The following is a 26402-nucleotide window of genomic DNA, read 5'->3' on the forward strand; positions in this document are numbered from 1 at the left end:
GAGAAAGCGATGGGAGGGAGGGAGGGAGGGACGAAGGAAGGAAAGAGAAAGCGATGGGAGAGAGGGAGGAAGGGAGGGAAGAAGGAAGGAAAGGTGACGAAGGAAGGAAGGAAGGAAGACAGACTTACGGTGTTCCCGAGGTTTCGGAGACCAGTCAGACCTTGTACCGTTTTCGAATTCTGCAAAGAAAGAAGACCACCCAGTTTGTGAAAAGGCAACCATCAGACAATCATACAAAACTCCAGGCAAAATTTGCCTGGGGGGGGGGTGTCCCAGAGAAGGAAACGGGGAGAGCGGAGGGCAAAGGAATAGGATTCCCACCCAGCTGCGATTAGCAGAGTGGAGAAGATACGGTCCTTCCCAGAAAGGACTTTGCCTTTTTTCATCTTTTTCCCAGAAGCCATTTGCAGGTATCCAGTCTGATAAAATGCTGGTTGTGGAACTCCCCGGGACTGGAGGATTCCAACTGCAAAGCCCCCTACAAATGAAACCTTTCTCCTTCTTCATGCTGGCTGGGGAATTCTGGGAGTTGAAATCCACATCTCTTAAAACAGCCAAGGTTGAGAAACACTAACCCAGGGGTCCTAAAAAACCCCGAGAATCTCTGAACCCCTTTTTCTAAAATCCCTGTTTTTATCCCACGCTTAGCCCCCATAGCTCCGTGGCTTTCACGTTTCTAGTCCTCCTCATTTTCTTCTTAATGCAGAAAACATTTCAAACAAATGAGCAGGGAACTGCTCACACCGATTCACCCAAAAATAGCACATCTAGCAAACCCACCACTGGAATCAGTGCTTTTAAAATATGTGTGTATGTCTCTCTCATCTTTATCATCTATCAGTCTGTCTCTCATGTTTATCGTCTGTCATCTATCTATATGTCTGTCTCTCTCTAACATCTATCACTACATAACCTTTATCTCTCTCCCCTATCTCTAATCTCTCTCTCTAATCGATCATTTATATCATCTATCTATCATCTATATCTTCTATCTATCTATCTATCTATCTATCTATCTATCTATCTATCTATCTATCTATCTATCTATCTATCTATCTATCTATCTATCTATCTATCTATCTATCTATCTCTATCATCTATTATTTCTATCTTCTATCTATCTATCTATCTATCTATCTATCTATCTATCTATCTATCTATCTATCTATCTATATCATCTATTATTTCTATCTATCTATCTATATCTATCATCTATCATCTATCTATATCATCTATTATTTCTATCTATCTATCTATCTATCTATCTATCTATCTATCTATCTATCTATCTATCTATCTATCTATCTATCTATGATCTATCTATATCTATGATCTACCTATATCTATCTTTCTTTTCTTTTTCTCTTTCTGTCTGTCTGTCTTTCTTTCTCTATCTATCTATCTATCTATCTATCTATCTATCTATCTATCTATCTATCTATCTATCTATCTATCTATCTATCTTTCTTTCTATATCTATCTTCTATCTATCTGTCTGTCTGTCTTTCTTTCTATCTATCTATCTATCTATCTATCTATCTATTCATCTATCTATCTATCTATCTATCTATCTATCATCTATCATCTATCATCTATATCATCTATTATATCTATCTAATCTATCTATCTATTTATCTTCTATGATCTATCTATACCATCTATCTATATCTATCTTTCTTTCTTTTCTTTCTTTCTGTCTGTGTCTTTCTTTCTATATCTATCTATCTATCTATCTATCTATCTATCTATCTATCTATCTATCTATCTATCTATCTATCTATCTATCTATCTATCTATCTACTATCTATCATCTATCTATATCATCTATTATATCTATCTAATCTATCTATCTATTTATCTTCTATGATCTATCTATACCATCTATCTATATCTATCTTTCTTTCTTTTCTTTCTTTCTGTCTGTGTCTTTCTTTCTATATCTATCTATCTATCTATCTATCTATCTATCTATCTATCTATCTATCTATCTATCTATCTATATCTATCTATCTATCTATCATCTATCTATATCATCTATTATTTCTATCTATCTATCTATCTATCTATCTATCTATCTATCTATCTACTATCTATCATCTATCTATATCATCTATTATATCTATCTATCTATCTATCTATCTATCTATCTATCTATCTATCTATCTATCTATCATCTATCTATCTATCTATCTATCTATCTATCTATCTATCTATCTATCTATCTATCTATCTATCTATCTATCTATCTATCTATCTATCTATCTATCTATCTATCTATCTATCTACCTACCTACCTACCTACCTACCTACCTACCTACCTACCTATCAGCTAGCAAGACATCCAGAGAAATTTACCAACGCTCAGAGACTGGCATCAACCGCTCGCCCTTTGCCACACGCTGGACTGGCCCCTTGGGCAAAGGACTGGCGGGGGGGGGGAGGGCAAAGTCTCGCTTCCCACAGGAGAGCTCCAACCAGTCGAGTGACGAGTCAGAGTCGTCAGCAGAAACACCGCAGGATCTTGGCGGTTTATTAAGAGCCGGGACATAAATTCTTGGCACGGACGGATGTTCGGAACGGGTCCAGCTGGCACAGGGCCAGAGGGCAGTGTGCTTGCTCGGCCTCTCCTCGGAGTGGGGGGAGGAGAAATGGGGCAGGAAAGGCAGGGAGGGGAAGCTGCAGAAGGCAAGGCAGAGCTCTGCACCCCTAAGAAGCGAACCCTTCGCCCACACGCCCGCAACAGGAACACAAGTAGTCCTCGACTTACGACCTCAACAGACCCGCCCCCCCCCCCAAAAAACTTATGTTGCTAAGCGAGAAGTTTGTTCAGTGAGCTTGGCCCCGTTTTACGACGTCTCTTGCCACACTTTGTTAAGGGAATCCCTGCAGTTATAAAATGAGTAACATTTGTGAATCTGGCTTTGCTTGTCAGAGAGCCGGATAAGAGGATCACGTGACCCCGGGATAATGCAACCGTCGTAAATATGCATCTGGATGTAAATCAGAGGACCCTGGGGATGCTGCAATGGCCGTAAGTCTGGAAAACGGTCACAAATCACTTTTTTCAGTGCTGTTATAATTTTGGAGCGGTCGCTAAAGGAACTACCTGTGCCAGGGGTTTTAAGCGTTACTGACCCGGCCAAAGGATCGCAAGGAAACACAGGCTACGCAAAACACAGATCGAAGGCTTCACCTGGTGAACTTCTGCCTGCTGCGACTTTTGAAAAGATCAAAGCTGGTGAGGGGGAAGACGGGTGGGGGGTGGGGGGGAGGAGGGGCTCTAATTATTTTGCATTGTTGCCATTTTCCTGCTTATCCTGACTTCTGCAGAAGCACCCAACTCTGCAGCCAAACGAAAGGGAGAGGACCCAGAAACGTTGAGAGAAACTGACCAGGCAGGGAGACTGCGCGGAGGGCGATTTCGAACACGGGGCCCGGGAAGACCAAGAACCCGGCATCGTTCTGCAAGTTTTTCCACTCTGCTTCCTGACTCAGAATGGACAACTTTTTAAAAAGAGAAACGTGGGAAAATCCTGGCGCTGAATAATTATTTTCTTGGCGATGTGGTTTTTGGTCTCCAGATAAGCAGGGATTGGGCCGTTGAGGCGGGGGGTGGAGGGTGGGGAGAATGTGTGCCAAACGGGAAACCCAGCACTGAGCAGGACCCAGCCTGTGGCTCAATCTCTTCTTTCGGGAGTTTTGGCCTCGCTCCGCTTCAGGAGGGCCAAAAACCTGGAGCGAAGTAGGGCAAAGATCTTTTGAATTTCAGATGAAGCTCTTGCAGGCACGCTTGGTTGGCTTTGACTTTGACCCCCCCCCACCAGCTTTCTCTCTGCTCTCTGGAAGCCCGAGCCCAAACCTTGAGGACTAGCCACTTCCTTCCCGGCCTGCCTTTTAAACCTCCCGTCAAAGGTTCAGATGCAGAAGAGCCTGAGGTGTACAAGTTATGCGTGAACGGGGTGACACCCGGGTCTGATCCTTCCCAACGTTTCGCCGGCCAAGAGTTTTTTTCAGTCAAAGGCCGGAGGGGGGAGATCTCCCCCTGCCCTTGCCCCGGATCTGGGGCTCGGGGGGTGGGGTGGGGGAGCATCAAGGCTTGCTCTGGAGGGGTTCGCCTGACACCCCAGAAAGGGAGGGGAAGGGGGAGGCTGCGGCACCGGTGGCTCCAAATAGCGCTTCACATGTGCGAGTGTGGGAGGAATCCAGCCTTCTCCTTGACGACTGCCCAAAATAGACCCGTCTCCAAAGGGCTCCGACTCCGCTTTAATTGTACACACAGCGCTTCCACAGCCCAGCTTCCTGCCAAGGGTGGAAAGAGAGGCAAGGGAGCTCATGTCCTCCTCCTCCTCTTCTTTTTCTTCCTCTTTCTTCTTTTCTTCCTCCTCCTCTTCCCTTCTTTTTCATCCTCCTCTTCTTCCTCCTCCTCATCCCTTTCTTCTTCTTCCTCCACTTCTTATTTCTCCTCCTCTTCTTTCTCCTTTTTCTTCTCTCCTTCACTTCTTCTTTCTCCTCCTCCACGTTCTCCTTCTTTCTCCTCCACTTCTTTCTCCTCTTCTTCTTCTTCTTCTCCTCTTCTTCCTCCTCCTTCCCTTCCATTCTTCCTCCTCCTCATCCCCTTCCCTTCTGCTTCCTCCACTCCTTCACATCTTATTTCTCCTCCTTCTCCTCTTTCTCTTCTCCTCTTCCTCTTCTTCCTCTTCCTCTTCTCCTCCTCTTTTTCCACCTCCTCCCCTTCTTCTCCCTCCTCCCTTTCCCTTCGTCTTCTTTCTCCTCCTCCTCTTCTTTCTCCTCCTCCTCTCCTTTCCTCTCCCCCTCCCTTCATCTTATTTCTTCTCCTCTTCTTTCTCCTTCCCTCTCCTCCACTTCTTTTCCCTCCTCTTCTTCCTCTTCCTCTCTTCTTCCTCCTCTTGCCCATGTTCTCTTCTTCTTCTTCTTCTTCCTCTTCGCCTTCCCTTTCTTCTTCAGTGGGAGACAGAAAGCACCTCTTAAGGCAACACTCAAATCTGTGCCCACAAACCTCATCCAAATCCAATCCTTCCCCAGCGCTGTCTGAAGATGTCTTCATGGTCATGTGGCCGGCATGACTCAATGCCAAAGGCTCACGGAACGCTGTCCCCTTCCCACCAAAGGTGGTCCCTATTTTTTCTACTTGCATTTTTGACCTGCTTTCGAACGGCTAGGTTGGCAGAAGCTGGGACAAGTCACGGGAGCTCACCCTGTTAAGTGGCCCTAGGGATTCGAATCGCTGAACTGCCGACCGAAATTCGATCGACAAGCTCAGAGTCTTAGCCAACTGAGCCACCGCATTGTCCTACCTAAGGTTATACCTAAGGCTGGAAAAAGCAGCCCTTTTTTTTTAAAAAAAAAGATCCCTTACAGTAGTGGCTGAAATTGTGGGAACCTTTTGGGAAAAGTGTATTTTCTAAAACTAGCTAATAACACCACTTTTTTGGGGGAAAGTAGTACCATAAAATTATATATCAATGGAAAGATAATTTAATCAAGAATGTAATGCAATAACTTTTATGAAGGATTTGCTATTACAATAGCCGTTACAGTATAAAGAAGAAAAGTGAAACACGTAGAAAAAATGAGATATATAAAAATGATCCCCATAGACAAAATGAGATATAGGGGATAAGGGGCATGCATAAGAGCACCAGGGTGCCTACCGTCCCTGTCCTAATGTTCCCTTTAATTGTATTCATTTTATGTATTCAGTTCATGCTTATACTTATAGATATTATCTAATATGTAGTCGACAAAATAAAATAAATAAATAGAAAAATATATATAGAAAAATCATCCCCACGTCAGTTAATACTTAGTTGGGTAACTTTTACCATGAATGACGGCCTTACAGCATCTTCCCATGGAGCGAACCAAGTCTTTTAGTTCTGCAGCTGTTCTAATATGAAACCAAGATTAAATGATGGCTTCTATAAACTGAGTTTTATTGCTGGGCCTCTTCTGACTAACAAGTTTCTTTAGTCGGCTCCATTGATTTTCAATTAGGTGAAGGTCTGGGCTATTCCCAGGCTATTACAGCAGTGGAATGGGATTATCTTGAAACTCAAAAAAAAAAAAAAAGGTGTTATTAGCCATCAAACCTCAAAAACACACTTTGCCCAAAAGGTTTCCACAATTTTGGCCACTACTGTATTTCAATGGCTGCTGCTTTGGTTTTTTTATTTGCATTTATATCCCGCCCTTCTCCGAAGACTCAGGGCGGCTTACACTATGTTAGCAATAGTCTTCATTCTATTTGTATATTTATATGCAAAGTCTTAACTTTTATTGCCCCCAACAATCTGGGTCCTCATTTTACCTACCTTATAAAGGATGGAAGGCTGAGTCAACCTTGGGCCTGGTGGGACTAGAACCTGCAGTAATTGCAGGCAGCTGCTGTTAATAACAGACTGCATTAGCAGTCTGAGCCACAGAGGCCCCTATGTGTGGTTGTTTTTGTCATCAGTGCTATTCAAAGCTATGAAGTGATGTGGCCCAATACGATGGGATAATCAGGGACTATTTTTGTGCCCTGGGGAGACCAGACTGGATATCTCCATCGTGACGTCCAGGGGAATGAATTCACTCCTATTCCTCCGCGCTAAGCTACTTATGCCGTGACAGGGATAAAAGTGGACAGCAGGAGAGGCGAAATATTAACCTAAAGGAAAATCTCTGCCTTCCTGACATAAGATGGATTAAAAACGGCAGTTCTGCAATGCAAAGGAATTTGTGAATATTTCTGGGACAGAAACGGTCTGTGGCTCTTTATGAATTGTGCCCATGTTTTCAAAACAGGGAAGGGCCAATGAACTCAGGACGATGCCAAACACCGGTTAGATTTTCCAGAGTGCCCAAAAAGGTACCATAGATTCTTGGAACCAGAAAAATGCAATCTGCAGGAATTCCAGAAAGTCCTCATTTAGTGACTACAATTGGGACCGGCAATTCGGTCCTTACGCGGAGCGGTTGCTCGATAAAACTGCAACTGCGCTTAAGGTCTGATGTGAGTTTTCCTTTACTTTACAGGCCCGCGAAGGACGTAAATGCGAGAACTGATTGCACGGTTCCTTTTTCATTACTGTCGTAAGCGCAAGCGGTCGCTAAATGAGGATTGCCTGTATGTCGGAATCCTGGACACAAGCAATCATTACACGAAAAAGCAACAACGGCGGAAAATTCCTAGATCTGCTGTAGATACCCCAAAGGCGCTTTTTCAGGAGGCAACTGGACTTTCTGTTTTTTTTTTCTTTTGAAGACATTTTGCTTCTCATCCAAGAAGCTTCTTCAGCTCTGACCAGATGGTGGGGAATGGAAGGATTGATATTCCTTGCAGACAGCTGGTTATTTGCCTCCTTTTAGAGGGTCGTTGAGGCCACTTGGAGGTTTATCTGTGTCCTCAGGGCCACCTGAGTGGTGCAAATGGTTCCTGTAGCCTGCAATTTTTTCCACTGGAAATCTATTCCTACTCCCACATCGTTCAAAGGGTGCCCATCCCAAATTGTACAGCTAAAAGTCTGTAGCAGACTACAGGTACCATTAGCTCTACTCAGGTGACCCTGAGGACACAGATAAACCTCCAAGTGCTTCAAGGACCCTCTAAAAGGATGCAAATGACCAGCTGCCTGCAAGGAATATCCATCCATCATTCACCATCCAGTGAAGCCGAAGAAGCTTCTTGGACGAGAAGCGAAAGGTCTTCAGAAGAAGAAAAAAACAAGAAAGTCCAGATGCCTCCTGAAAAAAAGCCTGCATGGCTGAGAATCTCTACAGACATCTGCTGTGGATGTGCAGCGCTTAAGAGACACAGCGATTGTTCAGTTTGATCAATTTAAGGTGTCTTTGCGGGTGGGTGTCTTTCCCGAAAGCCAATCTGGAGACCTTTCGAAGCCCAGCATGGCCATTGGCGAAGACTGGCAAAAAGGTTGGCGAAGCCGGCACCTGAAATGACGCCGCTGAACCTGCTTTGCTTAATCAACCTCCTTCCCAAGGGTTTTTCCCCGCCTGATGAAGCGGAGACAAAAATTCCTCAAGGAGAAACCGAGGAACGGAGGGAGCTCTAGTGCATCTTTCTGGCATCCGAGACTCGTCAGCTTGCATTCTTCAGCTGCGGGGCGGCCCACGGGCGGCTGGCTGGCATCGGGAACCTGCCCTTGCAAACCCCGCAGCCAGGAGGGAGGCGAACGTGCACCTTGATACCTGAGCCGTCTTGAGACGTTCCAGATGCAATCTCATTTTGCAAAATAAAAACAAGAAGGCAACCACCGTGCACGATCCGGGCATCTGGTGCAGTTAAGTCTTGCATGCTTTTGAAAAAAACGAACCGCTGATGGTACAGGGATGGTACCCGGTCCTACCTGCCTGGAGGGCTGTGGGAGCTTTTTTTTTTTCTCTCTAAAGGATAATTCAGGAGCATGTTTTGCTGAAAGCAATTCAGGGGGTGAGGGTGTGTGTGTCCTCCTTTCAAATGCCCTGCAGCCCACCCTCATACTAAATACAGGTTTGCTAGGGTGGGTGGATGGGGAATTCTGGGAGTTGAAAATCCGCACACCTTCAACATGCCCAGGTTGAAAAACGCTGGTTAAAAGAGCTGCAGAAATTGCTTTTTTGCTGCCACCACGTTGCGATGGGGACCTAGCAGCCTCCTCCCCCTCACCCACCCACCCACCCAAGTGTGAGGCATTGCCTTTTTTTCACCAAATAAAGGCTCTTAAGAGTGTGGGAGTCTCCCCTGAGTACACAGAAGCTTGAAAGCCCTCGCTCAAGATTCAGAGAAAACAGCTTTGCCAAGAGAGAGCTGTTAAGGGAGGCGTGATCATTTCGTCCTCCCTAGACGCCCCCCTCACCCGCCCGTCTCCTTCCTAAACCCTCTTTTTCTGCGATTCCAGTTTCTCAGCCACCCTTCCCTTACAAACAGGCCAGGAGCAAGAAGGCGAACCCCTTTGAAGGAGTCCTTGGTGGTCTCTGAGATGGGTTGTTTTCCTGCAGACGTTTCATGACCCAGCTAGGGAACATCATCAGGGCTAGGAAGAAATGGGGGTTTGCTCTCAAGTTTATATTCTAGTGGCTTGCTGTGTCAGTGTTGGCGGTGTTAGAAGTTCTTTGGTCGGGCTGTTTACTGTTGTTAGCTTGTTTGGCAGGTCCTTCATCGGGGTATTGTTTACCTCTTGATTGTTGGTCTGAATTAATCTCGGAGTTAATTTAGTCTCACCTGGGTGCTGATTGCTGGTGGGTATTTGGGGTTTTTTGTTTCCCTTTTTGGCTTGCCGATTGCCTCTTTTGCATAGTATGTAGATATGGTTTATGCCTATGTGTCCGTGGATGGCTAATTTGATCTGCTTTCTTTACTGTCCTGTATCAAATGCCGCACCGCATGAGCTTGCAAGCCTTCCAGGCTCCAAACTGACCCGTCCCGTCCCTTCATTCCTCTTCCAGCCAGCTGCGATTGGCGCTTTCTAGACCCAGCCTCTTGTGCCAAGGAAGTGCCAAGTTTGCACGGGGTAAAGAGGCATGGCTGAGCTTTTTTTTTTTTTACATAACCAGGCCGGCTTCATTCAACTGGCAAACAAAGGCACCGAACCTGCCCTGCCTCCTCCCCCCCCCGCCCACCCCCGCAGGTGCAGAAGGCAAGCGGGTTACGTAAGAGCCAAGGTGCACCTGAAGGGCACAGATCCCACCAGGGCAAAACAGATGCCCTCGCTGCTGCTGGGAAAGCAGGAATCCTGACTTTTGATCTTTTCTCTCCAGAAGTTAAAAAATTCCAGCCATGCATTGCAATCAAATCGGGCCCCGTCACTCCTGGTGCCTTCAAATGCAGAGTTCTCCCCCTCCCCAATTATGCATGGGTTAACCTCTACATGGGGATGTGGGGGAGAGAGATGAAGGGCTGAATAGAAGCCCCGCCCAAAGGAACAGGGTGGGGGGAGGTCATCTTTCCCCCAAGATTGCAGACTGTCCTGCTAGAATATGACTCCTTTGACTCTGGGAGGACAAAGGAAGGGGGCCCCTGGAAAGGCCTATTGAGATGAGGGGTGGGGGTTGGGGGAAGAAGAAGGAAGATTTCCTGCCCCTTCCCCTTATTCTCACCAATTCCTCTCTTCGGCAGGAAAGGGGGCAAACAAAGGGTTTTCGGCCCTTCGGGGAGGGGGAGTTTGCAAACACCCCCCCTTCCCCACCTATGCATGTGTCTCTCAAATTCCTGGAGACAGGCGGGCTAGATGGAGGCCTCCCCCCCTCCCCTCCCCTCCCCCCTCCATGTTGATCTCTGGTTCTTACAATGGGAAAAAGCCAGCCAGCTGCTTTTAACCAAAGCCCTTAAGAGGCCCAGCTAATGCCTCGGTGACTGTTTCTCCATTCTGCAGGCAAAGGGTCTCCTGAGGCTTAACAACTGTTCTTCAATCCTTTTTGCTTCTCTCCCCCCCCCTCATTCTCTCTCTCCCTTTCTCCCTTTCTCCCTCCCTCTTTCATTCTCTCTCTTTCTCTCTCCCCTCTTTCATTCTCTCCCTTTCTTTCTTTCTCTCGCCCTCCTTCCCTCTTTCATTCTCTCTCCCTCCATTTCTCTTTCATTCTCTCTCTCATTCTCTCTCCCTCCATCTCTTTCCCTCTTTCATTCCCTCTCATTCTCTTTCTCTCTCTCTCCCTCCCTCCCTCTCTTCTCTCCCTCCTTCCCTCTTTCATTCTCTCTCTCTTTCTCTCCCTCCTTCCCTTTCATTTTCTCTCCCTCCCTCCTTCTTTCATTCTCTGTCTCATTCTCTCTCCCTCCTTCCCTCTTTCATTCTCTCTCTCTTGTTCTCTCTCTCTCCCTCCCTCCCTCTTTCCTTCTCTCTCTCATTTCTCTCCCTCCCTTCCTCTTTCATTTTCTCTCTCCTTCTCTCTCTCTCTCAAATGAAAGCTTCTAACCACAGGCAGGGTCGCGAGTGACACTCCCCCACTTTGCGGTTTCAAGTTGGTGCAGGAATAAAGGCTGGATTGCCAAGGGACAGGTATTCTGAGGTGAAAGGCTGATATATTGGGGCAACAATTTCAGGATTTGGGTTAGGGCACGGAAGGTGCTAGAAATCAGGAAGCTGGCAGCCCCTTTTCCGAAGGACAAATTTAATTCAAAGGCGCAAGCTTTGCTGAGCTCCCGAAAACTTCTGCCTCTGAATTTTAAATTTGTCTGTCGGAAAAGAGGCTACCGGCTTCCTGATTTTCTATGGGACAGTTCGGGAGCCTTCATCAAAAGGCTTCTTGGAATAAAACCAGAGAATGTGGTAAGAAGCTGCAACAACCACCCATGAATCAATCAGTCCAGAGAAGGTCCTAAGTCAAAGCTTTTCTACTACGTGCATCCTGCGTGGTGGAGTATCTCCGTTGCGCCATTGTGGATTTTTTGACCCTACCTTGCAAACACCTGTCCTCACCTGTCCCTAGAAACGAGCGGGAGACAAGCCTAACGCAACACTCTTCCTTCACCAACCTTTGAGCTGCTTGCATTACAACTCCTATCATCCCCAGCAGGCCACTTGGGGCCCATGAGAGTCCCAACTCAGCCGGTTGGTCCCCCCCCCCCCAATTTGAAAGCAACTCTCCCAAGGCCTTCCTAAACACCCAGGTTGGCTTCACACGCACCTGAGTCAATCCGACTGCTGAATATTCAGCCAACACGTCAACTAACCAAGATTCAAACCAAGGCGCTTCGCCCGCGACCGCCCGAGTCGGTCTCAGGGGGATCCCGAAGATCCTCTCCCCCACGCGCCCCGCGAAAGCGACTTCAAAGCGCCGATCTCTCCAGCCCGTTTCCCCAACGAGCCGGAGCTCGTCTCTCGCCACGGTCAGCCGAGGAGCATGAGAACTGTAGTCCAAAGTGGGTGGGTGGGTGAGACGGGAGAGATTTGTCCCCACCTCCCCAGGATCTGGCTCGATTGCCGCGGGGCGCAACGTCCCGCACTTTGTCCCCCCCCCCAAGTCCCGGGCAATCCTGTGCCCAGCCCAAGGGGGGGCAGAGGGCAGGGGCAGAATCTGGGGGAGTCTCCCCTCCATACTACCCACCCACCCACCTCCGGACGCCCCCTCTCCTCTTTGCCCCCCAAGTCCCGGGCGATCCTGTGCCCATCCCAAGGGGGGCAGAGGGCAGGGGCAGAATCTGGAGGAGTCTCCCCTCCCTACTACCCACCCACCCACCTCCGGACGCCCCCTCTCCTCTTTGCCCACCAAGTCCCGGGCGATCCTGTGCTCAGCCCAAGAGGGGCAGAGGGCAGGGGCAGAATCTGGGGGAGTCTCCCCTCCCTACTACCCACCCACCCACCTCCGGACGCCCACTCTCCTCTTTGCCCCCCAAGTCCCGGGCGATCCTGTGCCCAGCCCAAGGGGGGCAGAGGGCAGGGGCAGAATCTGGGGGAGTCTCCCCTCCCTACTACCCACCCACCCCCACCTCCGGACGCCCCCTCTCCTCTTTGCCCCCCAAGTCCCGGGCGATCCTGTGCCCAGCCCAAGGGGGGCAGAGGACAGGGGCAGAATCTGGGGGAGTCTCCCCTCCCTACTACCCACCCACCCACCTCCGGACGCCCCCTCTCCTCTTTGCCCCCCAAGTCCCGGGCGATCCTGTGTCCAGCCCAAAGTGGGCAAAGGGCAGAACCTGGCGGCGTGGGGGTGGGAGTTGTCTCCCTTCCCTACTACCCACCTACCCACCCACCCCCGGCCGCCCCTTCCTCCTACCTTCGCCTTGTTGACCATCAACCCCACGAAGGTGGAGAGCAGCAGGGAGCCGGGCAAGGGCACCCGGGAGCGCAGCTCCTTGTGCCCGCCTGGCAGCGGCGAGGCGGGCGGCGAGGCGGGCAGGGTGACGGTGTAGGAGTTGCGCATGCTGCCGCTGGACCCTCCGCTGCGGTTCTTCCGAGGGGCGCTGGGCGAGCGGGCGTCCTGGCTCCGGGCACAGCCGCGGCGGCAGCGGAGGACTCCGGCTCGGGCTGGCAGCGGCGAAGGCGGCACCTGGATCGCTCTGACCTCAAGCCGGGCGGGCGGAGCGGGCGGCGGGGCTCCCTCGGGGGAGGCGCCGACGGCCGAGCGCTCGGAGCCGCCCGGAGGGGGGAGCGCGAGGGACGGCCGCCGAAGCCCCCTCCCCTCGCCCCAGGGCAGGCTACAAGCTCCCTGCCGGGGCTGGGTGGGTGAGTGGTGGGGAGAGCCGCCCCCCCCCCCGCTTCCCAGGGCTCAGAACTGGAAATGGTCCCGGGAGGGGGAAAAGATGGGAGGGCAGCTGCCCCCTCCCCAAATCCCCCCCTCCCCCGGTTGTTTTATCCCCTCGAAAGTAAAGCTATTCTGCCCCGCCCTTCCCCGCGAAAATCTCTTCTAGGTTGTAAAATTTCAGACCGTTGGTATTTCTATGAAACTCCCTGAGGTCGAAAGAAGGACGCTTGAGAGTTTGAAATGCTGGTGGTATTATTATTACTATCCATCCTGCCTTAAATCAATCGATTGATCGATCGATCGAATGCTGCATAGATAGCTTTTTGTATCTAGGTATCATCTTTGTAACTATCTATGTATCTATTTCTCATCTATCTATAGCCTATCAATTTCTCATCTATTTATTTATTTGTCACGACAATATATGTAACTATCATGCAGAAAGGTTATATAGTATATAAAGGTATAGAAGAAAAGAAAAACAATAGGACAGGAATGGTAGGCACGTTTGTGCGCTTATGCACGCCCCTTATGGTCCTCTTAGGACTGGGGTGAGGTCAATAGTAGAGAGTTTTTGGTTTATCTATCTATCTATCTATCTATCTATCTATCTATCTATCTATCTATCTATCTATCTATCTATCTATCTATCTATCTACTCTCTCTCTCTCTCTCTCATCTACCATGTCTATCTATCTATCTATCTATCTATCTATCTATCTATCTATCTATCTATCTATCTATCTATCTATCTATCTATCTACCTTGATGATCTATCTACCTTGATGAACGTATCTTTTCTTTTATGTACACTGAGAGCATATGCACCAAGACAAATTCCTTGTGTGTCCAATCACACTTGGCCAATAAAATTCTATTCTATTCTATTCTATTCTATTCTATTCTATTCTATTCTATTCTATTCTATTCTATCTATCTATCTATCTATCTATCTATCTATCTATCTATCTATCTATCTATCTATCTATATCTAGCCATCCAGCCATCCAGCCATTTTCCTTCAGAAGTTGTAAGTGCTCCAACACTGGAAGTTTTCAAGAAGAGATTGGACAACCATTTGTCTGAAGTGGTATAGGGTTTCCTGCCTGAGCAAGGGGTTGGACTAGAAGACCTCCAAGGTCCCTTCCAACCATGTTATTCTCCTCTGTTCCATTCCATTCCATTCTCTCTCTCTCTCTCATCTATCTATCCTCTCTCTCATTTATCTATAATGTTACAATCACTTGAAAGTTAGATTAACATTTTAGAGCAGCATTGCCAATTTTCAGCCATTGCTCCAACCCCCCCTCCCCCCCTTCCCCCCCCAGCACTGTGAAAAGAGGAAAGGAAGGGGGCCAGATTGGTTTGTCCACTTTTAATTTTCATAACCGCTGAAGGCTACGCCTGGTGAAACTTCTCAGGGAAATAGAAACTTACAATACAATCTTGCACAAAAAGCGCATTTCAAAGGCTCCTTATTTATTGGAGGGGGGGGGGGAAGGCATTTCTTTTGATTTTCAAGCAGGGCTGCCCCGAGAGGGTTTCCTGCCTGGGGGAGGAGCCCCCTCCCCTTCCTTTCATAGGCTTTGTACTTAAAGCAAATCCTTTGGGATCAGGAATGTGCAAAATCCCCCAGGACAGGCCTTGTCTTTCTATATTCCTGGCAGAAAAAAGCTCAATAGTGAGAAATTAATGTGAGACACACTGTCACTTACAGTAGTGGCCAATATGGTGGAAATCTTTTGGGAAAAGTTTATTTTTGAGGTTTGATGACTAATAACACCACTTTTTTGTGGGGGGAGTTTCAAGATAATCCTATTCTACTGCTGGAATAGCCTGGGAATAGCCCAGACCTTCACCCAACTGAAAATCTATGGAGCCGACTAAAGAAATTTGTTAGTCAGAAGCGACCCAGCAATAAAACCCAGTTAATAGAAGCCATCGTTCAATCTTGGTTTCCCATTATAACAGCTGCGTAATTAAAAGACTTGGTTCACTCCATGGGAAGACGTTGTAAGGCCGCAATTCCTGCTAAAGGTTACCCAACTAACCATTAACTAACATGGTGATCATTTTTGTATCGTTTTTTTTCTACATGTTTCACTTTTCTTCTTTATACTGTAACTGCTATTCTAACAGCAAATCCTTCATAAAAGTTATTGCATCACATTCTTGATTAAATCAACTTTCCATTGAGATATAATTTTTATGGTACTACTCCAAAAAAAAAAAAAAAAAGTGGCGTTATTAGCTAGTTTTAGAAAATACACTTTTCCCAAAAGGTTTCCGCAATTTTGGCCACTGCTGTAAGTTTAACATTTAACAGTAACAGACTTGGAAGGGGCCTTGGAGGGCATCTAGTCCAACCCCTTGCTCACGCAGGAGACCTGGTCTAGGGATTCGAACTGCCAAACTGCCGACCTTTCTGATCGACAAGCCTCAGCGTCACTCTTTCCTTCTACTTGGCAAAGTTGACAACATGCAGCCGGTTTTAAAAACCCCACTCACAACACAACAATGACACATAATTTAATTTATTTATAATTTATTTCTGTGCCAACTCAGTAAGCTCAAACTGCCCAAGGAGCTGCTGATTCAGTTCTACAGAGGAATTATTGAGTCTGTCATTTGCACCTCTATAACTGTCTGGTTCAGTTCTGCAACCCAACAAGAAAGACACAGACTTCAGAGGATAATTAGAACTGCAGAAAAATTAATTGCTACCAACCTGCCTTCCATTGAGGACCTGTATACTGCACGAATCAAGAAGAGGGCCGTGAAAATATTTACAGACCCCTTGCATCCTGGATATAAACTGTTTCAACTCCTACCCTCAAAACGATGCTATAGAGCACTGCACACCAGAACAACTAGACACAAGAACAGTTTTTTCCCAAAGGCCATCACTCTGCTAAACAAATAATTCCCTCAACACTGTCAAACTATTTACTGAATCTGCACTACTATTAATCGTTTCATAGTTCCCATCACCAATCTCTTTCCACTTATGACTATATGACTATAACTTGTTGCTGGCAATCCTTATGATTTATATTGATATATTGACCATCAATTGTGTTGTAAATGTTGCACCTTGATGAACGTATCTTTTCTTTTATGTACACTGAGAGCAGATGCACCGAGACAAATTCCTTGTGTGTCCAATCACACTTGGCCAATAAAAAATTCTATTCTATTCTATTCTATAAGGACAAGGATGGCGTCATCACAACGCAAGGATCCTGATTCACTTGAATGACGTTTCTATCCTTTCCTAGCAGAATTCTGCTCTCGCTTGAGCCAAATTTTTGGTGCCGGGTGCTGAAGTTCCGAGTAACAACCAACGCGATGCGCGATGGAACACCAGCCTCGCAAACCCAGGTTCAAGATTGGAAGGATGGGTTAACCCTCGACTTACAACCGTTCATTTATAGTGGCCGTTCAAAGTTGGGATGGCATTAAAAAAAAAACGAGTTATGATCATTTTTCATGCTTACGACTGTTGCAGGAACCTCATGGTCACATGATGACAACTGACTCAGCATCCCGGGGTCCCCGTGATTCACTTAACAACTGTAAGCAGGAAAGGTTGCAAAATCGAGCAAAATTCAGCTAAGAAATGTCTCCCCAAGCAATTGTCAGTTATGGGATCAATTGTGGCCATAAATCGAGGACTACCTGTTGCAAACCTCAAGAAAAGCAGGAAGAGCCCTCCGGATCAACCGACAAACTTTCAAAAATCCTCTGCCAGCTATCTCTGCAATTGAATATTCACTGATGACCCAATCTAACCTACAAATGAACGTATTCCAAATTCCAAGACAAATTCCTTGTGTGTCCAATCACACTTGGCCAATAAATTCTATTCTATTCTATTCTATTCTATTCTATTCTATTCTATTCTATTCTATTCTATTCTATTCTATTCTATTCTATTCTATTCCATTTGGAAGAAAATCCAGCTGTGTGCAGCAATGTTTGCTCACAAATAACGTCAGCAGTGGGTTGGAACCTAGGACAAAAACAATAATAGTTCGGGGTTGCTTTTTGAACTGGGTTCAAACCCTACCCATCCAGGACTGCCTGCGTGTTGGAACAGGGCCTCTGAGATTGTCCAGAGTACAGCTATTGTGCTCCTCGGCTTGCGACCGCAATTGAGCCCCAACATCTCTGTGGCTAAGTGAGAGAGCTCACAATCTTCCTTGCCACAATTGTTAAGAGAATCACTTGCAGTTGTTGAGTTCGCAACACAGTCGTTAAGCGAATCTGGTTTCCCCGCTGACTTGGCTTGTCCGAAGGTCGCAAAAGGGAATCACGTGACCCCTGTACGTTGGGACCTCATAACTATGAATCAGTTGCCAAGCGTTTGCATTTTGATCATGTGACCAAGGGGATGGCTGCCACGTGCGTATGTGTGAAAAATGTCCCATTTTCAGTGCCGTTGTGACTTTGAATGGTCACTAAATGGAACTGTTGTAAGTCGATTAATGGGTATCTTTTTTTTATTGCAGATGCCTAGTGGCTAATATCAAGAGCAAAAGACATAGATAGATGATAGATAGATGATAGATAGATAGATAGATAGATAGATAGATAGATAGATAGATAGATAGATAGATAGATAGGTGATAGAGCTATAGATAGATGATAGAGATAGATAGATGATAGTGATAGATAGATCATAGCTAGCTAGCTAAGCTAGCTAGATGATAGAGCTATAGATAGATGATAGATACGGTAGATGATAGAGATAGATAGATAGATAGATAGATAGATAGATAGATATGATAGAGATAGATAGATAGATAGATATGATAGAGATATAGATAGATAGATAGATAGATAGATAGATAGATAGATAGATAGATAGATAGATATGATAGAGATATAGATAGATAGATAGATAGATAGATAGATAGATAGATAGATAGATAGATAGATAGGTGATAGAGCTATAGATAGATGATAGATAGATGATAGTGATAGATAGATCATAGAGCTAGCTAGCTAAGCTAGCTAGATGATAGAGCTATAGATAGATGATAGATACAGTAGATGATAGAGATAGATAGATAGATAGATAGATAGATATGATAGAGATAGATAGATAGATATGAGAGATAGCTAGATAGCTAGATAGCTAGATAGCTAGATAGCTAGATAGCTAGATAGCTAGCTAGATAGATAGGTGATAGAGCTATAGATAGATGATAGAGATAGATAGATGATAGTGATAGATCATAGAACTAGCTAGCTAAGCTAGCTAGATGATAGAGCTATAGATAGATGATAGATACAGTAGATGATAGAGATAGATAGATAGATAGATAGATAGATATGATAGAGATAGATAGATAGATAGATAGATAGATAGATAGATAGATAGATAGATAGATAGATAGATAGACAGATAGATAGAAACTTTCTGACAGTGAGAGCAATCAACCCATGGAACAGGTTGCCTTCAGAAGTTGTGGAAGCTTCATCATTGGAGGCCTTCAAGACGAGACTGGACTGCCATTTGTCAGAAATGTGTAGGGTCTCCTGCTTGGCCAGGGTGTTTGGACTAGATGACCTACAAGGTCCCTTCCAACTCTGTTAATCTGTTTGACAGACAGACAGATGGATAGATTATAGATAGACAGACAGATGATAGATAGATAGATAAGAGAGAGAAAGAGAGAGAGAGAAAGAGAAAGAGGAAGGGAAGGAGAGAGAGGGCGAGAGCGTGCAAATCACATACTATGACATCCGGAACAAAAGTAACACAAATGAACTGCTCACTTATTTTTGTTTTTTTAATAAACCAAGCCACCTTCATTCCTTTTCTCTCTCTCACCGCCCCCCCTCCCTCCCCTCTTCCTTCTCCCTCCAGGCAAATCTCTGTGTACAGGAGGCTCGCTACAGAGAAAACTATGTTTAGCTTAGCTGAAGTAGAGCTATTTTTGGCCGGGATAAAAATAAACCCAAGGAGACGGGGTGTAGTGCGCTGGTTATGTGTTGTCGTCCCCCCTCCTCCTCCCCGCATTATTTATCTCCTGGAATTTTAAGCCTCTCTTCGTCAGCGAGCTCCTGTCACTCCGTTTCATGCTCCCTGAGAGCCCAGAGATAAAGTTTGCACTGGGGAGGGCAAAGCCAGGGCTGGGAGGCGCACTGGAGGCGCATGATCTCATGCGTGCATGCGCGAAAGTGGCTCAGAAGTGCTTGCATCGCAGCCATTCAAGGCGCTTCAGGAGAGAGGGGGGCTGATGCTTGCGTTGTTGCATCTTCGGTGCAAGCTACATGGGGCTGGTAAATGTGCATGCACAGCTAAAACACAATTGCAACCCACAGGCAGCTGTGAGTTCGTGGGAAGGGCCGGCGGCAGGGGGTAAAATGCTCCCGGTTTGGACCGGATCGCTCGATCCGGTAGCGATGGCAGCGGGTGGTTTGGAGAACCAGTAGCAAAAATCCCTGCTCCCCCCCCGGATGCCCAGCTGGGCTGCGCGATCACCAAAGGTTTTTTTTTTAAACTTTGAAAAGCATTTTTTCTTCCGCCGAAAAATGCTTTTAAAAGTAAACAAAAAAGCCTCTGATGATCGCGCAACTCAGCTGGGATCATCAGAGGCTTTTAAAAGCGTTTTTTTACAACCTCTTCAGCCAATAAAAAAAATGCTTTTAAAAGACTCTGACGATCCCAGCTGAGTTGCCTGATCGCCAGAGGCTTTTTTTTCTTTTAAAGGCAAAAAAAATGCTTTTAAAAGAAAAGAGAAGCCTCTGGCGATCAGGCAACTCAGCTGGGATCGTCAGAGCCTTTTAAAAGCATTTTTTTCTACAACCTCTTGGGCCGAAGAGGTAGATAAAATGCTTTTAAAAGTAAAAAAAAAAAAAAGTTGGCCAAGCCCACCAAGTTACATTACACACACACACAAACACACCACCAAGCCACAGAACTGGTAGTAACAAATTTTATATTTCACCATTGGCTGGCGGACTTGGCTTTAGAGGTAGTTCTCGATTTACGACCCATTTGTTTAGTGACCGTTTGAAGTTGTAACGGCCCTGAAAAAAAAGGGACTTATGACACTCATCACAGAACTTGGTTGGAGGCACTTGTGGACTTCAACTCCCAGAATTCCTCAGCCAGCCATGCTGGGGGAGGGGGCGAGGGGGCAGGAATTCTGGGAGTTGAGCTGAGCTGGCTCAATGAATTCTGGGAGTTGAAGTCCACAGGTTGTAAAGGAGCCATAATGGAGGAGGATGCTTTTGAGAAGCCGAGAAGCAGGCCTAAACTGCCCTGATCCTGTTATTCCCCTTCCTTGTGTGGGGGGGTGTTCACTCTTTACAGATATACTATTCTTGCACAGGGAGGCTCTTGTAATCTTTGCTGCCATTGGCAGTCCTCCATCCGTGACGTTATAGCTGATCCTTGAGATGTATTTGGCTGGGCACGATGGACATGGGAAGTCCCCCCACCCTCTATGCAACTAGATATTGGGGGGGGGAGGTCTTTGGCAGTGGTGAAATCCAATTTTTTTTTACTACCGGTTCTGTGGGTGTGGCTTGGTGGGCATGGTGTGGCTTGGTGGGCGTGGCAGGGGAAAGATATTGCAAAATCTCCATTCCCTCCCCACTCCTAGGGGGAAAGATATTGCAAAGTCTCCATTCCCTCCCCACTCTTAGGGGGAAAGATATTGCAAAGTCTCCATTCCCACCCCACTCCTAGGGGAAGGATACTGCAAATCCCCATTCCCACCTCACTCCTAGGGGAAGGATACTGCAAAATCTCCATTCCCTCCCCACTCCTAGGGGAAAGATATTGCAAAATCTCCATTCCCACCCCACTCTTAGGGGGAAAGATATTGCAAAATCTCCATTCCCTCCCCACTCCTAGGGGGAAAGATATTGCAAAATCTCCATTCCCTTCCCACTCCTAGGGGGAAAGATATTGCAAAATCTCCATTCCCACCCCACTCGGGGGCCAGCCAGAGGTGGCATTTGCCGATTCTCCAAACGACTCAAAATTTCCGCTACCAGTTCTCCAGAACCTGTCAGAATCTGCTGGATTTCCACCCTGGTCTTTGTTCTTCTGAACTCAAAACCCCCTTCCGTTTGGCCGAAACTCAAGATTTTACTACTTAGTACACCCAGGGCTGCCTCTTAGTACACCCAGGAATGCCTCCCCTGGGGTGAGTCAGTATTTCTGGAAGCAAACTTAAGACATGGAGCCTGAGGCCATTCCAGCGATTCCCCCCCCCTTCACCCTCCCAAGGATGTGCTTGCTTGCTTTTCCACCCCCCAACCACCACCACCCCGCCACCTGCAAGGCCAATCTAAGCCGCTCAGGGCGTCCGTCACCTGTTGCAAGCAAAGAGAATTCGGTCAGGAGCCAAAACTTGTACTGGCTGCACAGGAATCTACTTTATAAATGCACCTGTTTGCCTACCGTCCCTGTCCTAATATTCCTTTTTTGCTTACTCTTTTCATGCATCCAAATTATGTCTATCCTTTTTACCTGTTATCTTAGATAGGATTGACAAAATGAATAAATAAATAAAATAAGTGAAATGCCCACGTTTTGATGGGTCTGGAAGCTGGGGGGGGGGTGTAATGGGATGGGAGAGGGGCCTCGGGGAAGAGAGAAGGAAAGAGATGTGGGGAGAGGGAGGGAAAGACATGCAGAGTGCCCTCCCCCCAGGCATTTAACCCTGGTCCTCTGAAATTCTGGCAGGGCAGCTACCCAGCAATCATCTCAATGATAGCCATCTGGACGCTTTCTCCTTCATGCTAATTGTCCCTCCTTCTTCAAAATGCTGGCTTCTTTTATCTGCACAACTTCGGATGACCTCTGAATGTCACGCGCTGTCCCCCAGCCTCATTTAATAAATAATAAACAAATTATAATAATAAATAAATACTAAATAAAGCCTCATGGACCAATTCTTGAATAAGAGCTCATCTGTCTGGAACCCACACTGCACATAAATGCAATCGAGAGAGTCCAGAGATATTTCACGAGAAGAGTCCTCCACTCCTCTGCTCGCAATAAAATACCTTATGCCACCAGACTCCAAATTTTGGGCTTAGACAACTTAGAACTACGCCGACTTCGGTCTGAACTAAACATAGTACATAAAATTATCTACCACAATGTCTTTACCTGTCAATGACTATTTCAGCTTCAACCACAACAATACATGAGCAAATATTAGATACAAACTCAAGGTAAACCCCATTTCCTCCCGATTAGCTGGGACTTGGGAGGCAGAGATTAGATGGGAGATGGGCCAGTCTGAATTTTTACTACTTCTAGTTCTCTGAACTACTCAAAATTTCTGCTACCGGTTCTCCAGAACTGGCCAGAACCTGCTGAAACCCACCTCTGATGGGGATCCTGCAAAGGCCATTAAGTGTGAAAAACGGTCCTAAGTCCCTTGTGTCAGGGTCATGGTAACTTTTGAATGGCCACCAGGTGAACTATTGTAGAATAGAATAGAATAGAATAGAATAGAATTTTATTGGCCAAGTGTGATTGGACACACAAGGAATTTGTCTTGGTGCATATGCTCTCAGTGTACATAAAAGAAAAGATACGTTCATCAAGGTACAACATTTACAACACAATTGATGATCAATATATCAATATAAATCATAAGGATTGCCAGCAACAAGTTATAGTCATACAGTCATAAGTGGAAAGAGATTGGTGATGGGAACTATGAAACGATTAATAGTAGTGCAGATTCAGTAAATAGTCTGACAGTGTTGAGGGAATTATTTGTTTAGCAGAGTGATGGCCTTGGGAAAAACTGTTCTTGTGTCTAGTTGTTCTGGTGTGCAGTGCTCTATAGCGTCGTTTTGAGGTAGGAGTTGAAACAGTTTATGTCCAGGATGCGAGGGATCTGCAAATATTTTCACGGCTCTCTTCTTGATTCGCAGTATACAGGTCCTCAATGGAAGGCAAGTTGGTAGCAATTATTTTTCTGCAGTTCTAATTATCCTCTGAAGTCTGTGTTTTTCTTGTTGGGTTGCAGAACCGAACCAGACAGTTATAGAGGTGCAAATGACAGACTCAATAATTCCTCTGTAGAACTGGATCAGCAGCTCCTTGGGCAGTTTGAGCTTACTGAGTTGGCGCAGAAAGAACATTCTTTGTTGTCCTTTTTTAATGATGTTTTTGATGTTAGCTGTCCATTTGAGATCTTGCGATATGATAGAACCCAGAAATTTGAAGGTTTCTACTGTTGATACTGTGTTGTCAAGTATTGTGAGAGGTGGAAGTATGGAAGGGTTTTTCCTAAAATCTACCACCATTTCTACGGTTTTGAGTGTGTTCAGTTCCAGATTGTTTTGGTTGCACCACACGGCTAGTCGTTCGACCTCTCGTCTATATGCGGATTCGTCATTGTCTCGAATGAGACCAATCACTGTTGTGTCATCTGCGAACTTCAGTAGCTTAACAAATGGATCATTGGAGATGCAGTCATTGGTATACAGAGAGAAGAGAAGTGGGGAGAGCACACAGCCTTGGGGGGCCCCTGTGCTAATTGTACAGGTATTTGATGTGATCTTGCTTAGCTTCACCTGCTGCTTCCTGTAAGTTGAGGGCTACCTGAGTTCTGTTGCATGGAGGCTTTTTTAGCAGGGATCTTCCCCTTCCCAGCATGCCAGGAGAAAGGACAACCACAGCGTCCGTCCCACCCCACTGGCCACTTGCCAGCCCCCCCCCCCTGGGTAAAGTCAATGAGGTTGCAGGCACCCAGCGTGACCCTCAGCAAGGGAGGCTGAATGGCCAGAGGGCGCAATCCTCCCTCTACCTCCTGAAATTCATTTCCCCAAATATCTGCCTTTTTTGCAATTTTCCTTTGAAGTCTGAGAAATTATTTTCTATGTAACCAGGGGTGAAATCCAGCAGGTTCTGGAGAACCGGTAGTGGAAATTTTGCGTAGTTTGCAGAACCGGCAAATGCCACCTCTGGCTGGCCCCAGAGTGGGGTGGGAATGGAGATTTTATAATATCCTTCCCCCAGGAGTGGGGAGGGAATGGAGATTTTGCAGTATCCTTCCCTCAGGAGCGGGGAGGGAATGGGGATCTTGCAATATCCTTCCCCCAGGAGTGGGAGAGGTAATGGGGATTTTGAAATATCCTTCCCCCAGGAGTAGGGAGAGAATGGGGATTTTGCAGTATCCTTCCCCCAGGAGCGGGGAGGGAATGGGGATCTTGCAATATCCTTCCCCCAGGAGTGGGGAGGTACTGGGAATTTTAAAATATCCTTCCCCCAGGAGTGGGGAGGGAATGAGGATTTTGCAGTATCCTTCCCCTGCCACGCCCACCAAGCCACACCACGCCCACCAAGCCACACCCTCAGAACCGGTAGTAAAAAAAACCTGGATTTCATCTGTGAACCCAAGGGTCATGAAAGGCCCCTGTAGATCAATGTTTCTCAACCTGGTAACTTCTAAGACACGGGGACTTCAGCTCCCAGTATTCCCTGACCAGTTATGCCGAGGTCAAGCGATCGAATTTTCAGCATCGGGCCGCCAGGCTCGCGTTTACGGCCATTTGCAGTATTCTGCGGTCATGTAATTGTGGCTTTCAGCATTTTTTGCCGGTTTCCGGTGTTTTCTTACAGGGTTTTGCTTTGGCAGAAAACACACACCATTGGTGAAAATGTGTTCACTTAACGACTGTGGTATTTGCTTAATGTGTTTGTTTAATAACCATTTCAGAAAAGATTATAAAATCGGCGACATCCATTCAACGACTGCAACGACTTAGGACCACCTTCAAAACAGATCATAAAATAGGCGACCTCCAATTTAACAACTGCAAGGACCAGGGGTGGGTTTCAAAGCCCGTCACTACTGGTTTGCTCGTGGGCATGTGCAGAAGGGTCCGGTTGGGCCCGCCACCACTGCTACCTGCTACCTGTTCGCCTGCAAACCGGTAGCAACTCACCACTGGCAACGACATACGACTTTTAATTCTGGGCTTAATTACGCTCGTAAATCGATGACTATCCATATCCAATCCTGTTCCGTCAAACTGAAGATTGCTGGGAGAACCCAGGAGGCTCCCTTGAGAAACTAAGATCAAAGGCAATTTGATCTTAAAGAGCTTTGGGTCTTAATCAAAACTTCCAGGAACTATTACATTTCTTTCTTTCTTTCTTTCTTTCTTTCTTTTTTGGAACTAATTCGTTCCGCAAACGAAACAAGCTTGAAAGAAGAACATTGGACTGATTCGAACTTTGTCCCTTCTTACAAATCCTTCCTCGAGATTGCTAACTCAGGTTCACTGCACTCGGAGAGGTTATTCCTTAACTATTAAAAGAGAGGCTTCCGGACTTTGCAAATTAGGAATGGATAAAAGATAGCTAGGGTGAGAAGCACAGCGGAGGCTAGGCTAATGGTCCATAGCAATAGCAATAGCACTTATATACAGCTTTGCAGCCCTCTCTAAGTGGTTTACAGAGTCAGCCTCTTGCCCCCAACAATCTGAGTCATTATTTTACTGACCTCGGAAGGATGGAAGGATGAGTCAACTTTCAGCTGGTGAGATTCGAACTGCCAAATTGCAGGCAGCAGGCAGGCAGCGGAATTAGCTGCAGTACTGCATTCTAACCACTGCACTACTGTGGCTCCGTGCCGATCTTCTCCCAGTTTGGGGTGTGTGTGGGAATTTTGCTAGATGCTTATGGTGAATGAGAGCATGCTTGGAGAGTGGAGGGAACAATATTTCCTTTGCACCATTTTTATTTTTTTAAATTCTACGTTTTATTACTTTATAATTAACACACCAAGTGGGCACTCCTTCCTCCTTCTACTTTTCCCACAAGAACTCTGTGAGATGGGTGGAGGTGTGAGAGAGGGAGTGACCTAAAATCACCCTAGTGACTTTCATGCCCAAAGGCAGGACCAGAACTCGCCATCTCCTGGTGAGTGGCCCAAAGTCACCCAGCTGGCTTTTGCGCCTAAGGCGGGACTAGAACTCGCCGTCTCCTGATGATTGGCCCAAAGTCACCCAGCTAACTTTTGTGCCTATGGCGGAACTAGAACTCGCCGTCTCCTGGTGATTGGCCCAAACTCGCCATCTCCTGGTGATTGGCCCAAAGTCACCCAGCTAACTTTTGTGCCTATGGCGGGACTAGAACTCGCCGTCTCCTGGTGATTGGCCCAAAGTCACCCATCTGGCTTTCGCGCCTAAGGCGGGACTAGAACTCACCAGCTCCTGGTGATTGGCCCAAAGTC

The 26402-nt window shown here is 46.4% G+C and overlaps 1 protein-coding gene across 6 annotated transcripts in view; it reads right to left on the bottom strand.

Moving 5' to 3' along the window:
* USP2 (ubiquitin specific peptidase 2) overlaps nucleotides 1-26402 on the bottom strand; it is a 74225-nt gene that overhangs the window by 17856 nt on the left and 29967 nt on the right. For 5 of the 6 annotated variants that reach the window (XM_058194973.1, XM_058194971.1, XM_058194970.1 and 2 more), the window contains one exon: nucleotides 129-179. In XM_058194973.1, the coding sequence (XP_058050956.1) occupies nucleotides 129-179 (51 nt within the window). Of the gene's footprint in view, nucleotides 1-128; nucleotides 180-12705; nucleotides 13016-26402 lie in introns of those variants that run through there. The other variant, XM_058194975.1, reaches the window with a different exon arrangement.

The sequence above is a fragment of the Ahaetulla prasina genome, chromosome 9 (genome assembly GCF_028640845.1).
Source record: "Ahaetulla prasina isolate Xishuangbanna chromosome 9, ASM2864084v1, whole genome shotgun sequence".
Taxonomy (NCBI): Eukaryota; Metazoa; Chordata; class Lepidosauria; order Squamata; family Colubridae; genus Ahaetulla; species Ahaetulla prasina.